The 16,735-nt window shown below is 34.7% G+C and overlaps 2 protein-coding genes across 2 annotated transcripts in view; one reads left to right on the forward strand and one right to left on the reverse strand.

The window, feature by feature from the left end:
- Positions 1-11,206, reverse strand: part of LOC107716619 (voltage-dependent calcium channel subunit alpha-2/delta-4-like) — a 25,574-nt gene extending 14,368 nt beyond the window's left edge. The window contains exons 1-15 of the mRNA XM_016523115.1: positions 10,459-11,206; positions 8,156-8,237; positions 7,886-8,002; positions 7,688-7,747; positions 7,345-7,507; positions 6,839-6,970; positions 6,641-6,701; positions 5,092-5,242; positions 4,919-4,993; positions 2,367-2,456; positions 2,166-2,279; positions 1,858-1,936; positions 1,039-1,172; positions 804-821; positions 170-328 (exon numbers count right to left, since the gene is read on the reverse strand). Of these exons, the coding sequence (XP_016378601.1) occupies positions 170-328; positions 804-821; positions 1,039-1,172; positions 1,858-1,936; positions 2,166-2,279; positions 2,367-2,456; positions 4,919-4,993; positions 5,092-5,242; positions 6,641-6,701; positions 6,839-6,970; positions 7,345-7,507; positions 7,688-7,747; positions 7,886-8,002; positions 8,156-8,237; positions 10,459-10,679 (1,656 nt within the window). The 5' untranslated portion in view covers positions 10,680-11,206. The remainder of the gene's footprint in view (positions 1-169; positions 329-803; positions 822-1,038; positions 1,173-1,857; positions 1,937-2,165; positions 2,280-2,366; positions 2,457-4,918; positions 4,994-5,091; positions 5,243-6,640; positions 6,702-6,838; positions 6,971-7,344; positions 7,508-7,687; positions 7,748-7,885; positions 8,003-8,155; positions 8,238-10,458) is intronic.
- Positions 11,207-12,702: 1,496 nt separating this feature from the next.
- LOC107716675 (apoptosis-enhancing nuclease-like) lies at positions 12,703-15,949 on the forward strand. The gene is made up of 4 exons (XM_016523183.1): positions 12,703-12,782; positions 13,188-13,856; positions 14,796-14,996; positions 15,116-15,949. Exons 2-4 carry the CDS (start codon positions 13,209-13,211, stop codon positions 15,311-15,313), a joined length of 1,047 nt encoding a protein of 348 aa, XP_016378669.1. The 5' UTR covers positions 12,703-12,782; positions 13,188-13,208; the 3' UTR covers positions 15,314-15,949.
- Positions 15,950-16,735: the final 786 nt, after the last annotated feature.

Genomic DNA, 16,735 nt, shown 5'->3' on the forward strand with positions numbered 1-16,735 from the left:
TATATATATATATATATATATTCACATTTTTATTTTGGCATGAGCTATGACATGGATATGTTCCATATTTATATTAATACAAAGTTTGTCTCTGATATAAAGAAATTATGAAAAATGATGAAAGCTTCAAGCTGAAGTTGGCAACCCTATTATTGTATTCTTTTTGTACCTTATATCGCGGGGCAAGTTTCATGACCTCCAGCAGGGGGACGTCAGTTCCCACCACTCCTAGCAGAATGCCATGAGAAAGTGTTTCTTTCTTCTTACTGAACACTGGCATGGCCACTGACGTCATGAGCAGAAGACTGTGAGCATTGCTTTTGAACAGCTACGGGAGAGATTTGAGGAATTTTGCATCTTACACTTTGATGACCAAACATTCAGACTACTGAAGCACACAGTTAAAATCAACATGAAAAGAAAATGAACCCTATTTACTTTCCAAATGCACGTTCCTGGTCTCATCATGCCCACTTTTCATGATCAAAACAATTCCAGATGAATAAAATAAATCTGTCCTCTACGTTTTTTCATAATTCACTCAGAAATACATCAAATTATGGCAGTAAAATGGGTTGAAAGCTACATTTCATGTTGATTTTATCAGGTCATCACATCATGTCCAGCACAAATGTGATAAATGATGATAAACAGTAGGGGGAGTCCTAAACCAAGAAGTCCTGGTATGCTGACCAGGATAACAACTACATTATACTCTGAGCACAGGCTAAATATCTAAAGTCTTCTATTTTTTTTACACGCTACAATACAGTGGTGTGTGTTTTACTGTTTCTAAGAGTTACCTCCTTAGTGTTAGGAAGCTGTGTGATAGAGAAGAATATGGCGATGAATGGAAAAATATCACATTAGTACAGAAACAGTGATATATGAGTAAACAGCACAACAAAATCACATCAAAATACATTGAAATGAAACAAGCACAGTTGAAAATGAGTGGTGGGAATTTTTGAAATAGAGACAGTGAATTCTGTATTTCAGTTCTTCTGAAAAGTCAGAATGGCATAATCATACACTCACCACACTGTCCATATACGCCTCGGTCCAGATTATGTCATGGTCATGGTTGATGACCATTGGTCGACTCAGAACATGAAGATACTCCATGACATTCTCCTGTACGTCAGCCAGTGTAGAGATGTGAGTATAATAACCTGTAAATATCAAATACGAGTATAAGATTTCTGCATATTTTCCTGTTGTGAAAAGATGCCGTTAGCAAACTGAAGAGCTCAATAAACTGGAGCTTTCAAGCTTCCAAAAAGACACAACAGCACAATAAAAGTATCATATAAATGGTCCATATGACTTTATTTACTATATTCCAAGTCTTCTAAAGTCTTAAGACAGCTAAGCCATTACTCACTGAAAATCTTCACCTTAGAGAACGAATCAGGAATTAATCTGAACAAATCATGTTTTTCAGTGAGCAAACTGATCCGGTTCACAACTCCTGAATTATCTGATCTGAATGGTGCATTGAAGATTCCATTAATGAATCATTCATTAACTGGATGATTCATTAACGATCCAACCTGAATGTTTCATTAGTGAATCAAATCAGTGAATCTATTTCTTGAGTTCAACTCACTGTTTCGATGGAGGGGAAGATTAACGACTTGCATTTCTGTTCATCACAAGAACTATAATAGAAGATTCAGAAGACTTGAAATACAGCGCAAGTCATATGGAAAATAATACTTTTATGGTACCTTTGTGTCCTTTTCTGAAGGGTGAACGGTTCAATCTTTTGTTCTACAGAAGCAAGAAAAAATATGGCTTTGGAAGCACATGAGGGAGAGTAAATGATTAAATGTTTATTATTGTCTGACTACATACCCTTATTGTTGCAGGCAATCCATTTGACGTTTTCTGAGAAGGTCATATCTCTGCCAATAAGGTAAGTGAAAACCCGTACCTGAAACCATTACATTTTTGTTACTGTACTTTGATCATTGTTCCTGAGGAAATATATCCATACATTCACGTTCAATCAAGTCTCATTGTCTTAAAATCTGTTTATGAAGGAAAAAAGTGCCATTTTTCCAGAAGGTTCTCCAACAATTTATCAGAGCAGTATGCAGATTTTATAGTACGTCATATGTTGCACCCTCCGTTCCCTGTAGAGCGAGCAGATTGTGTGTTACCTTCTTGTCAGGCCAGTTGAACTCTTCAAACACTGATTGGAAATCTTCCATGGCTCCGTCTGTGATCAGCATAATTGCTTGGTTACATAGGCTGCCCTGACCATTTGCTCTGGCCTAGGAGACAGGAAGAGAAACGTGGAGGACGTGCAGAGGCTTGGCACCGTATGTATAGTTTTGTATATTTGTGTGAATGATACTGACGTCAGCGAGGATACGGAACGACTCCTTCATGGCTTTTTTTACTTTAGCCTCTCCCTTCACATGGAGTTCTTCAACAAGCAGCTTGAAATGCTGAAAGGGGAGATGGGATGGGGAAAACAATGAAAAAGATGAAGTTTTTACTTTGCAGACTTCACGTAGCAAAGGAAAATCCCAAAAAAGGTATCTTTAATATGTCATTAGTTTTTCCTATACCAGTGCTGTTGTTTAATTCACTCTCAGAAAAAAAGGTACAATAGCTGTGACTGGGGCGGTACCTTTTCAAAAGGTACACTTTTGTACCTTTTAGGTACTAATATGTACCTTTAAGGTACCATTATGGACTCTTTTGGTACAAAGGTGTGCCTTTTGAAAAGGGACCGCCCCAGTGACATCTTTTGTATCTTTTTTTCTGAGAGTGTTGAAATGAAGCTGAACAATAAATATTAGATTAAAAAAAAATTTTTTAATTAAAGCTTGAACTTCAAAATATTAATAAATACTGCAATAGTATTTAAATAATAACACTGGCATCAATAGTATAAAACAGGAGAAGAAAAAGGAGATTTTCCTAAAAATAGAAAATAATAAAAAAAAATAAGCACTGCACTGAAAGTAAAAATTGAAAAGATAAAAATATATTATTATTTAATTATTATATTTTATTCATTGATTTAATTAAATTGATCAAATTTTACTGCTTGAAATCCCTCATTAAAACATAAGCTCAGATAATAGCTGAGCAGTGACAATACATGGGCTCAGACTTAGAGACATCATTCTCAAGTAACGCTTTTTGGTGTCTTTTATTTTAAAGTGCAATTACACGCTGAACAAAAATGGGACAAAGCTCTGGATCAAGTTGACCATCTGAGCAGGCGGGGCAGAGATGTCATGGTGCTGCTGTCTTTCAGGATATTTCTTAGAGGATCTGTGTCAGCACAGTGAGCAGATGCTGAGTGACTTAGACCTGGAATATCATTACAAGCTCTGCTGACCCATCACCCTGTATTAAGTACCAGTCTGTGAGTGCGCAGACCTGTCCAAGTGTCCTATACGTTTTTTACGTCATCCTTATTTTGTAGACATTTAGAGATGTACAATAGTAGTTGCATTATTTGTATTATGTAAAAGTTGTATTATAAAACAAACAATGTGGGCAGAAAGGTGGTATTTAATGATTATGTAAAAACTATATCTTCATTTGGGGTCTTTTCTCAGCAAACATTGATGTATGTGAATAATTGTGATTAATGTGATTAATTAATCAGCTTATCATGTAATTAATTCAATTCAAATTACAATTTGAATCAATTCACGGCGTTATAAATCATGTAAATATGTGGCCTACTCCTATTACATGTAAAAAACTGTCTGAAATTTTATTTAACTAACTAAACAGTATTATGAGAGTGATCTGAAAGATGAAACGTGCTGCCTTCAGTCATTTCACTATCCGATGGCTCTATAATTCTGTATCTGACTGTAATTCCAGAGATTAGAGTACGTCCCTACTTGCTCTCTGATAAATAACAAGCAAAAAAGCTGCACATTAGATCAAATCACCCAGCCGCTAGTCTATCACATGACTAAAAGCAACAGCAGAATGTGGATGGGCCTAATGTCCCTGCCTAGTGTCACAGCTACAGTCTAGCAAACATTTACTTAGGAGAAGCGTGTGATTTTTTTTAGATGATCTTTATTGTATTTTTAAATTTGTTATGATGTTTTTATTTTATTTATATTCTATATATATATATATATATATATATATATATATATGTGTGTGTGTGTGTGTGTGTGTGTGTGTGTGTTATTTATTTTTTCTTATATATAATTTTATGTATATTTTCTCTGTAAGCAACTATAACATTCACATGTTGATTTCCCAAAAAAAGTCTAAAAATCGTGGCTCTGTGGTTCCATCAAAACCAGCCCGACTTTGCAACATTGGCTCAAGAAGTGTATGATTTTTTATTTATTTATTGATGATTTTTAAATTTGTTATAATATTTTATTTTAATTTTGTTATATTTTCTTACATTTTATTTATTTACTTTATAATTTTTTTATTATTTTAATGGGGTGAGTTTGGGACTACCTGTTTTTCCATCCATAGACAGATGGAAGAAGTGTTCAGAAAATTTGTTTGAATTTATTTGAATTATTTTTACAAATAAATTTGGTGAAAAAATACACACTAAACCTACATAATAAATTAAATAAATAAATAAATGTAATTAAATAAATCAAGTCACATGGAATAAAAACAGTAAACAATTTAAAATAAATTTGCAGACCTAAATAATAACTGAATCATTTAGAGACATGTAAAAAACACAAACATAAATAAAAAAAGATAATAAATAAGTCTTCATGTAAATTTTAAAAATGAAAAAAGAAACACGAAAAGAAAAGCCACGCACTCATATGCACTCACGCACGAGGCATATGTGAGTGCATATGAGGGAATGGTATAGCCGGTATCCTGCAGTGCTGATTGGAGTCATTGGCTTAGTTTCTTCAGGCTCAAGTGAAGTGGATAATCGACTTACCTCGCGGTTGTCCAAGTCTGCCTGTACCAACGTTCCCTTAAAACAGGGCTCCACGTAGCGGACATAATCAGTGTACTAAGGAAAGGACGTGCAAAAACATATTTTACCATGCTGAACAAAGGATAAAGTGATGCTAAATGGAAAACATCACTTTTCAGTAAGTGTGCTCTTACTGCAATAACATTGACAAAGTCATTTTCCCCGAGCGTGTCCAGGATAGTGTTGATGGTGTGTTTGGCAATGGTCATTTTCAGACCCTTCATACTGCCGCTGACATCAATTACAATGACGATGTCCTTAGGAGAGGTGGCAGCCTGGATATACCTGTGACAGAGAGAGGGGATTTTCTTAGAAGGTGGCCCAGGACACTTCTAGATCAGGGTATGGAGGGCAATGCTACATGCTTTATAGTAACATTAACTGATAAGTTATAAATTATAAAAGTAACCAATTGTGACCCTGGACCACAAAACCAGTCATAAGGGTCAATTTCTCGAAACTGAGATTTATGCATCATCTGAAAGCTGAATAAATAAGCTTTCCATTGATGTATGGTTTGTTATGGACAATATTTGGCCGAGATACAACTATTTGAAAATCTGGAATCTGAGGGTGCAAAAAAATCAAAATACTGAGAAAATTGCCTTTAAAGTTGTCCAAATGAAGTTCTTAATTTAGGTCTAGGACTGGGCATTATATCAAACATTCACAATATATTTGTGATAATTTTCCTGTGAATATTAAATTAAGCAACATAGTGGAATGCAGTGATTTTAAAGTGTTTTTCTATTTCACTATTACAATTAATATTGCATGAGAGTTTTAAGATACAGAAGTGTTCTATGATTTAAAAATCAGTAGAAAAAAAAACACGTTTGAGTAGGTAAGTTTGAATCAGTTCCGTGAATCAGTTCAAAGTGTCCATTTCACTGATTCAAAACTCTAAATCATTGGTGAGAGAATGTAAATAATCACTAAACAAAGTTAACAGAGTCTTGTATGGCATTTCACACACTCTATAAGATTTCAGTAAAAATATATGTTGGTAAATATTGCTGTTTAATAATATTTTTGTATAAAATATATAATCATTAATAAAAAATTATAAAAACAAAAATAATAAATAAATAATTTATTTAATTAATTATATATTAAAAAAATGGCTTAGTTGAAATCATGTTTGAAAAAATCACCATTTTTAAGCCATTTCAGTGCAAACACATAAATATCCAATTGTATGGTATATTTAAATATGGCAAAAAGGCTGAAACAATACGGTATCATTTTCTCAGACCTATTTAGGGCTAGATGGTCTACAAAGTAAAAAACGTAACACCGGTGATGGAAATCTAATCCTGTCTTGTTTCAAAATGACAGTGTTTTTATTCCGATTCATTGCAATCACTTGCTTCTGTATAAACAGTCACATATGGAGCCTATGTCAGTCCTACTAACCATTTAAGAATGAGATTAAAGTCTTTCGGTGGGATCAGGGCCTAACTGGCTGTGCTACCATAGCCACAAGCAGACATTTGGGTGGCATCCACACAGATAATCCTGCACTGCACACTGGGTCAGGAAAAGACCTTGCTGAATCCAAGTCAACTGGCATAAATTTAATTTCATATGAATGAATCAACCTCACTACATTGCCAAGCACTTAGACACGCAGGATAACAGATGCTATTTAGGTTTTAGGTCAAATACTTTATTTTGTCTCACCAATTTCTGTTTCTGCAGTCAAAAGAAACTACGCCATTAGCATCAGGGGTCCATTTAATTCCTGAAAAGTACAAAGTCAAGCAAAAATAAATATCTAAATTTACATCAAGAATGCAGACTGTACAGTCCAGTTTTAGTCTTTCAAGTTGGAGGACTGAGCAATACTAAACAATGTTCGTGAAACAGAATTGAACAAACCTGGATAGAGTCTGAAGAAGCCAGTTGAGCTGCCAAAATATTGCCAAGTGAGCGTGGGATCCTTCTGGAAGTTATTGATGAAGATATCATTCAATGCTTCTGACATGTACACTCCATTAAGAATGTCTGGATCTGCAAATAAAGACGCCTGATATTATTTTTTTTACATTTTAAATGATGCATTTGCACAAAATGGGGATTAAAAGTAAATTTTTGAAAGTGCATGGTGTGCATTTTTTATCATTTTTAAGATTTTAATTTAATTCACCCCGTGAAAATGCAACCCTCATTTATTAAGCACTCAAATCAGAAGTAATAGTCATCAAGTGAAGTTTTATAATATAGGCTATACTGACTAATAAAGACTGTAATTTGAGTTCTTGAGTCTACAGTTTATCTGATTTAATCAAGAAGCAAAATAACAAAGTGTGTTTTTGCATTGATTAAACATACTGTTTAAATCGGAATCCAAGCCCACGGAGATCTGCTGATTATTGCTATCATACCTTTGTTGTAGACATTAGTTGGAACTTGGATGTCGCTCATTAAAATGTTCACTGAAAGCTTGTTGAAATGTTCATTCTCCTCCAATGGAAATTCGCCTCCAAGTTCAATTAAATTTCCCTCTTCATCCATAGTATTCACCAATAATGCATTAAAGTAGTCAAACTGACAGAAAGATATAGTATAAAAAAGACCATGCATTACATCATTTAATATATTATACAAATATATGTAATGTAATATTATTTTTATTAACTATTTGTTTAAATTATTTGAATTTAATACATGAGATCTATTGCATAATTTTTACAAACAGGTTTAAATACCATATTCCAGTTTTGTTACCTGTAAAGATGCATTATACTCATGATACAGGTCAGCGTCCTCAGCTGTGTCAGCGAGCCTCTGAGGACAAAGAGAACAGCATAATTTTAATTCATTTTATAAGTTAAAACCAAAGCTCCTCATAAAATAACACCAGTAACTCTAAACCATAAATAAGGACTGATCTAGACAATATAAAAAGGAGCACTTTACACTAACCTTCACAGACTTCATCTTGCTGCCAAGCATTCTTTCGATTTCATCTGCAAAGTCCTGCACTAAACGTGCTCCATCCACATCCTCTATTCTGATGATGGGCTCAACATCTTTGAGTTTCTGCGAACAGAGAGAACTGTTTTAGCATTTTGCTTTTCTGGAACAATTTCATTAGGAATATGTGTAAACAGTTTTCCTGAGTGAATATCCAAAAAAATAAAGTCATCATAACTAAAAATGACTAGGAAGCTTTACATTTTCATTGATATTTACCTTTTGTAATAGCGCAGCTCCTGAATATTTTGATGCAATTGCATTGATTTGCTCTGAAAGGGTGATGGCCCATTTTTGAACCCTAGAATAATCAAAAAAAAAAAAAAGGCAATCAGCACCAACTGTGTAACTTTTTATTGAAATTAGTGTACACAGCAAAGATTTGATCTGAATGTTTGAAATTACCCTGATAAACTTAATAATAAATTATTTTTAAAAGTTTACATTTACTTTGAATAAACCCCTGTCCCTATCCCCTAAATATTAATAGTTGTCTTAGTTTGCAGGTGGCCCATAATCACTTCATAGGATTCCAAGTAATCTATTGATCTCTGACCATTGACAGTGAATGCAGGCAAAGGAAAGCCAATCCAAACACAGACAATCATAAAAAGTATATACAGTATGTTACTGTAAATTATATAAAGACCACAAATATACTGTAAATAATGAAACATCCCTGTCATCCATGATGTATAATGCACAAAATAACAAAAGAAGCATTGTGGTTAGTCATATAAAGAGCCCTGTCAGCACTTAGTCTTATGTTGAAGAATCTCTGTTGGCCTGAAGGAGTCTGGGATCATCAGGGAGGCTGAGGAATTATGTTAAAGGTTTGGCAGTGTTGAGGACGCTGATACTATTACAGCAAGGGAAATCCTTGGGAAGTCAAGAACAAGTCAACAGATATTTTTCCCTGTGCAAGTAAAATTTAAGAATAAATATATAATGTAATACAGTGCTGTATATTATACATACATTACCGTTCAAAGATTTGTCATTCATTTGTCAAAGAAATGAAATTGATCAAAAATGAAATTGATCAAAAATTACAGTAAAAACATTTATAATGTGTTAAAAGATTTATATTTTAAATGCTATTTTAAAACAGTTATTTGCAATTGTAATAATATTTCACAATATTACTGTTTTTACTGTATTTCTAATCAAATGCAGCCTTGGTGAGTTTTTAAAATGGACTGGTGCTGCAAGAGAACAATATGTCCTTGAATTGTTGTAGTTATATAAATCTAAAAATCTAAAAATAAATATAGGGATTAAGGCCAAGATAAAACTGTTTTTAGCAATAAATCCCTAAAACACAGATGCACTCGCATAGCTATGAAATATGCTTGGTCTTACATGCTGAGCAGGGTCTAGTACCCATAATAAAAGTCAAATTATGATGCAAGAGAATGTTAGTTGCACTCTTGGAAAGGCTCAAAGTCTGTGATATTCCTGTGTGCACAGGACCTGGCCTGTATGACCATCTGTGAACTAGCTTGTGTCTCTGGCTGGTATCCAGAAGGCATTATTAATGGTATCTGCTCGAACAGCACCACTTCAAGACAGAACATTAACCTACTAGTTGACAATGTCTGGAAAAATAACCAAAGAAGTTTGAGGCACAAATCTGACATGGTTTTAGTTGGTTTGTTTTTGTAGGGCCAGTCAGAATTGTGACAACATTAAAGGAATTCTGTCAGCATTTATTCATGTTGTTCCAAACATATGACTATCATCTTCTGTGGAACATAAAAGAAGATATTTTGAGAAATGTCTTTGGAGTTTTTTGTCCATTCAATGGAAGTCAGTGGTCACCACAATGGTTTGGTTACCAACATTCTTCAAAATATCTTCTTGTGTGTTGCACAGAAGACAGAAAGTCAGTTTTGAAACAACATTAAGGTGAGTAAATGATGACAGAATTTTCATTTTTGGGTGAACTATCCCTTTAAAAAAACATTTTATCATCATTTATTTAATTATTTTGTATATATTTATGGTTACATAATAATTTTCTGTATTAGTAATTTATGAGAGAATTATCACCAAATGATCGTTCCGTTTCCACCTTCAAATATTTTCACTGCTGCTTATGTATGTCGAGAAGTGTCTGCCATCTGCTATTGCACTGAATGACTTCCAAGCCTCGTGAGAACTGAATTTTACACCTCAACAAACTCAGGGAATCAGGGAATTACTAAAAATGTTCACACAACTCTCAGAGCAATTTCTCATCCTGTCTTATTTGAAATTCTAATGTGCACGGAACTGAAGACGCCATAGAGCAAAGTAGACCCTGAAATAGTCTGTCTGGTCTTACAAGCATCTAGTAAACCATTGGCTGAATTAAACAGAACAGTAACACATATGGAAAAAACATCAACAGTAACTTTCACCCGAAAGGACATCAAACAAAGGCAGTTTTTGACTTGATGTCTAAGGTGTTGAACAGAATATCAAACCAGTGATACCTGAAAATGAAGGTGCTAAACAACTTAAATGAAGGTGACTCTTACGTTTCAGGTGGAATCTTCATTTGAGCATGTGTAAAGATACACAGCCAGCCTGTGTAGACCATAAAGAATGTGACCCAAGAAGACCCTCTTATGTGACACATGATGCTGACTTCTGTTCTCAAGGGCCACATCTGTATGGTGAAGTCATGAGAAGAAGGTCCTGAGAATCCACTACTCCAGTAGGACGAATAAAACCCAACGTCCAATCCACTCACTTCCATTCATTTTGGCCTAAATGGTTTCAAACGTCTCTTATGACCCTTCTGAGCTCCTCATCAGCTGAACTTGCACATCCAAAAGTTCTTGGAGGGCTTGGTGATCCACGTCAGTGAACTCCTAATCATGCTCAGATCTTCCAGAAACTTCTCAAACTCCCACTGAGCTGCATGGAGTAATCAATGCTTCTCATATTCAGGATGATACCGATAATCCAAGTTATCCACTTAATGTTGTCATTAGGTCCTTCTTTCTTTGTGTTAAACTCAGGTAAACATGTATCAGTATTTTAATATGCCCTCCATCACATCATCTGCAAAACATCACACCTGAAAGATGTTCTCCAAGGTTCCATGGTATTCCACATGAAATAATACAAGTTATAATATATAAATCAAGCAAATCTGTTGTCTCTAAATCTGTAAAGCAAGCACTCTGCCGCAGTTGAGATTCACTTCCAGAGCATCCAATCCTCCATCACCCAATTTACAGTGTAATCCACTTGGATTACAATCTCTCCACACAGTGGGTTCATAAGCATGGGGAGGGGAGATGGAGAGAGGAGAAAAGGGTGGGCACACTGGAGAGACGCAGCGGATTGGGCGAGTAAGAGTTTTGTTGTCACTAAAAGGATTAATAGTGATTTCGGGAGGTTGGCCCATGTCCATCCAATCAGTGTAAGTGAACAGCTGTGGTTTGTAGAAGGACAAGGCCATCTAGTGGGGACATGGCAGTCACTTGTTTTGCATGATGATATGCAGGCACCCTCATGACGATCCATCCATCCTGTGTGACTTTCTTTCTGCAGCTTTTGAAGAATAGTTCACGATCATTGTATGTTTTTAAAACTAAAAAGCTCCAGATCCTGTTCATTGTATCTGAAAGAAAATAAAAGTTCCTCAGATGTCCACCAAGTGAACTGTATATCGTTAAATACAATCTGTCATGTGACTTTTGCTCAGGTGTGACCTTTTGCTCTCTCATTTATAAAAAAAAAAAAAAAAAAAAACTTTTAAAGAAGCAAACAACTCTATAATTGACTCCAAGGTCCCCACTGTCCACAACAATATTAGAAGCCAACCCCCCTAATTTGGAAATTAGTTACATGACTTTTCCAGTTGTTTGTAATTTACTGGACAAAACTATAGAATAAATAAGAAGGTAATGTTTCCTTGAATTGTATACCATCATGTGAGAACCGCTGTATATAACTGTGTCTACCGTCAATAAATTTTGACTCTGAGAACATTGTCTCTGTGTGGAGTTCTTCCCGTGATGACAAGCAGGGCTGTCCGAATGGCAACATAAGACGAACAACAAATATTTTATTTATAATATTTCCTTTTGCATCCCATGGAAGAAAGAAAGTAATACAGGTCATACAGTCATGCATTTTTGGGTGATCCTTCCAGTTAACAAGATTTATTGTTGTCATCAGGGATCTAAAAGGGGAAAAATATGCCTTGATTTCCTGTTGATCAAGAAAAGCTCTGATGTGCATCTGGGAATAAAAGAGACAAACAAACACAATGTTACACATGATTCAGACACGTCACATAGATCATCACTATCAACTAAAAAAAGGCCAGATAAACTTACAAGCACTTCAAAGTTGAGTTCTCAGCCAATGGTATCCAAGGCTCTCCAGGAATATGCTCAAGTTCATTACAATATCACATTAATATAGAGAAATATATATTTTTTTAATTAATTCTGTATCTAGTCAAATATAACGCCTATTGCTTATGTGTCTGAAATTATATCTTGCTAGCTGTCAGATTCCTTCAGATTGTTGTACTGCTATTTGCTATTGTTGTCATTTATCTCTTAGCAGTTTATTTAGCGTACTAATTCAATTGACTTCCATTCATAAATGGTCTCTCTGTCGTAATCCCGCAGTCCACACCTCGATTTACAGCAGCAAAACAACAGTACATTAATAGTTTCAACGAAGGCTGGGGAAGGAGTTCTGCGTTGGCATTTGTTTTGACCAATCAGAGTGCAATACTGTAGAACTGGGCCGGCCAATCAAATAGCGGGATTTGGGTCTTGTCTCGACATGTTGTTCTCGTAGCCCTGCTTCTCACCGGATCCACGTGTACGCAGAGGTATGTGCTTTTGTGTAAAATTCTCAAAGTATAACAACGCTAATAAGTGTTTTTGTTGTAATGTTTTACAATGTAACATTATTTAGGGTTTGTATTGTTATTAAACGTAAAACGCGACAGATTACGTTATTGTTTCATTGTTAAATGGTTAGCTAGGCAGTGCTAACTATACTGAATGATCACGACAACAACTTAAACATAGAGCGGTAAATAATTGCCAATTTCAGACCATCTCCTTTCCTTAGATGGAGTGTGTAGTCAAATATAGAGTTAATGTTGTTGATGTATATTAACTTGGTAACTTGCAAGCTTTTTATATTGCATCTTGGGTATTATTTGTCACTATAAGGACACAGATACTGTAACTTGATGTTTGATTGACAAAAGTATCATCTTTTTTGACAGATGTAAAACTATGTGGTGACAATGTCTGCTTCACCTTGGAGATACTCCACCAGCAATGGTGTGGACCAAAATATCTTGGCAGCCACCAACGGAGAAGCAAACACCATTTCTCATCAAGCTAAAAGACGAAGGAAAAAGAATAAACTGAAAAAATTCACAATTGAATTCCACGAAGTATCATTTGAACAAAAAAGAGGAAAGAAAAGAAAGTCAGTTGAGCTTCTAGGAAACAAGACGGAGTGTGTTAGACATAGAGATGTTTTGGATTCTGTGTCTGAACAGTCAAATCATGTGCAATTCAAAAGGCCCAGAATAACCTCTCATACACTGACTGGTGAAGCTGAGTCTTTACTACCGCTCAGTGACAGCTGGGAGGTGGATAGTGGCTTTTCATCTGAATCCAGCCCTCCCACTAGTGGCAGGAGTTCGCCATGTGTGGGAATAGACCACTCTAGGCTTGTAGCTGTGGACTGTGAAATGGTCGGGACTGGACCTGGCGGCAAGTGTAGTGAAGTGGCACGCTGTAGTATAGTAAATTATTATGGTAGTGTTGTGTATGATAAATATATTTTACCTCGGCATCCAGTCACAGACTACCGCACAAGATGGAGTGGCATTAGAAAACATCATTTACAACAGGCAGTGGCTTTTGAGGATGCTCAGAACGAGGTGAGGCGGCACTATATGTAACTGCACTGTATATACAAGCTTCTGTTTGTGTGGGTTTATTTGCTCTGCTTTAATTTGATATTGTGTAGTAGTTTTGAGCAATAAGGATTTTTTTCCCCCTGCTGGCACAATAAAGCCAGTAGTACAGATGTTTAATTGCCATGCCAATATTTTTTTTTTTTTCTTTTTTTTTTACACATTTTTTTTTCTCCACAAAAATATATGTATTTATTTTATTTAAGCTGAAGTTTTATTAATATTTATTTATATAAATGAAATAATAGTAAATTTTAAAAAATTATAATTATTAATTGCCATGCCAATATTTTTTTTCTTTTCTTTTTTTTTTACACATTTTTTTTTTCTCCACAAAAATATATGTATTTATTTTATTTAAGCTGAAGTTTTATTAATATTTATTTATATAAATGAAATAATAGTAAATTTTAAAAAATTATAATTATTTTTAAGTATGGTACATTTTACTTAAAAACATTTTTTTTTTCATTTCTATTTACTTTTATCTAACACATGATAGCTGTTTATAAAATCAATTTAAATTTAAATTTGTTGCATTATTTCTTACTATTCTTTTTTCTGTAATCTATCATCTATATTATACTCGTTTGATTATTTAGATAATATATTCTATTTTTATCTCTATTATTTATATATTGTTAACTGTTATACTGTATAATGTTGTTACCTTTTGTGAACAATTTACAGTTAAGACCATAAATTACTGTTAAAACCATAAACGCTGTATACAAATTTTATTTATTTGAAAAATATTTAAGCATTTTTTATGTTATATTGTTTTTAATTATATATATATCTGTGTGTGTGTGGAAATAATTCAATTTTTGGAAATTGTTGAGCTCTGCTTATTTCATAGAATATTGCTGAAATAACACTGTGCTTTTTGTCTTTTTTTTTTAGATTGTTGACATCCTCACAGGGAAGATTATTGTTGGCCATGCCTTATTTAATGACTTCTTGGTTCTTGACATCTCCGTCCCACCACATATGATTAGAGATACCTGTTCCTGCAGGGTGCTGCGAGGGTTGTATAATGCCTCCATTAGATGCAATGTCTCTTTGAAGAAACTGTCTCGGAAACTTCTCAATAGGACCATACAGGTAAGACTGTGCAGAAGAACAGGTCGTTTCATGAGATAAAGTTGGAACATCCAGCTTAGTGTATATACGTTTTATTTTTACCTGCTCCTTGATGTTTACATACTGGATATTTCTTTTAGTCTGGTAGAATGGGTCACTGCTCTGTAGAGGATGCTCTTGCTGCCATGGACCTGTACAAGCTGGTAGAGGACCAGTGGGAAAAGGACATCCTGTCCCGGGATTCAAACACCGACCATACTTCAAACTCCAGCAACTCCCTCGAGCACTACATGCAGGACCAGTACTGGCCAGAAAGCATAATGGACTGCAGCCCGTAAGACCAAGAGTTAGGATAATGATGCCAACCTCAGTGCTGGGAACCATCTGTTGTTTAATGTTATTTAAACCTCAAACTTGTTTAAACATGTTAACATTCAAGAAGGAAATACATGGAAATGCTGTAGAACTTTAACTAGCACTTTGTTGGACTTGAAAAGTTTATTTAAATAACATTAAGGGATTCTAAATATTAAAGCTAATAACAGGTTTCTGAATTTACACAGACTGTATTTTAGGGAATAACTCCATTGTGAGTTTTCATTTGTATGATCAATGTTATTAAGGTGTAATGTGACACATTATGCTGCTAGTTAGCACTATATAGTGTCTTACTGACAATGCTGTTCATCCAAAAAGTACTGTCACGTGAAAAGTTCAAATAGAAAATTTTTAAATAAAGATAATGGGGGAAAAAATTCTCAATTAATTCATGGCATTTCTCTCAATGTATGTTCACAATAGCAACATTTCTGCAAAAAAGAAGTCATTTTCAAGCCAAGCAGGAAATTTGAGTGACCAATTTGAACACGCGCAAAATATAAGTGAAAACTTTTTTGCCCTCATGTGATGACTGGACTTAACCAAGAAAATTCACTGAACAAGAGTTAATGTGACCACACCTTAAAGGGATAGTTCACATCAAAATGAAAATTGTCGTCATTTACTCACCCTCATGTTGTTCCAAACCTGTATGAATATCTTATGTTGAACACAAAAAAAGATATTTTAAACCAAACCGTTGACGGTAGCCATTGACTTCCATAGTATGAAAAAAAAAATAGTCAGTGGCTACTGTCAACTGTTTGGTTAACAACATTCTTCAAAAATATCTTCTGTTTTGCTCAACAGAAGAAAGAATAGCTAAAACTACAACTTCACCTAAATTATCAGTAAATACATTTTGGTCCAACCCATATTACACCTCTCTTAACTCCGATGGCCTTTTTGAAACTGCTTTGACTTTTTTTCTTTCTTTCTATTCTCGTACAATAGTTGTATTGTCAAGGTGTACATTTCAAAACTTTGAATCTAGTATTTTGGTTAATTTAATAGTTTTAAAGGGGTCATATGATGCGATTTCAATTTTTCCTTTCTCTTTGGAGTGTTACAAGCTCTTGGTGCATAAAGAAGATCTGTAAAGTTGCAAAGACTAAAGTCTCAAATCCAAAGAGATATTCTTTATAAAAGTTAAGAGTCAACCACGCCTACCTAAAACGGCTCATTCTAACACTAGAACACATGTCTACGTCACGATGTGGGAAGATTTGCATAACGCCGCCCAAATGTTCACGCAAAGAAAGAAGGCATAACTTTTATTCTCGCTGTAGTATTGTTGTTGCCGCCGCCATGTCGTGGAGACGCTGTGTTTCGTTGTGAGAAAGCGAAACTACTTTGTTTGGTCTTCCAAAAGAGGACAATAT

This window comes from Sinocyclocheilus rhinocerous, unplaced genomic scaffold, assembly GCF_001515625.1.
Source record: "Sinocyclocheilus rhinocerous isolate Xijiao unplaced genomic scaffold, SAMN03320098_v1.1 scaffold1201, whole genome shotgun sequence".
In the NCBI taxonomy this organism is placed as follows: domain Eukaryota; kingdom Metazoa; phylum Chordata; class Actinopteri; order Cypriniformes; family Cyprinidae; genus Sinocyclocheilus; species Sinocyclocheilus rhinocerous.

Bases quoted from the DNA above. Each gene is read 5' to 3' on its own strand.
- LOC107716675 (XM_016523183.1), top strand. From the start codon at position 13,209: ATGTCTGCTTCACCTTGGAGATACTCCACCAGCAATGGTGTGGACCAA. The intron at 13,857-14,795 runs GTGAGGCGGCAC...TTTTTTTTTTAG, and splicing joins TTGAGGATGCTCAGAACGAG to ATTGTTGACATCCTCACAGG. The intron at 14,997-15,115 runs GTAAGACTGTGC...TATTTCTTTTAG, and splicing joins TTCTCAATAGGACCATACAG to TCTGGTAGAATGGGTCACTG.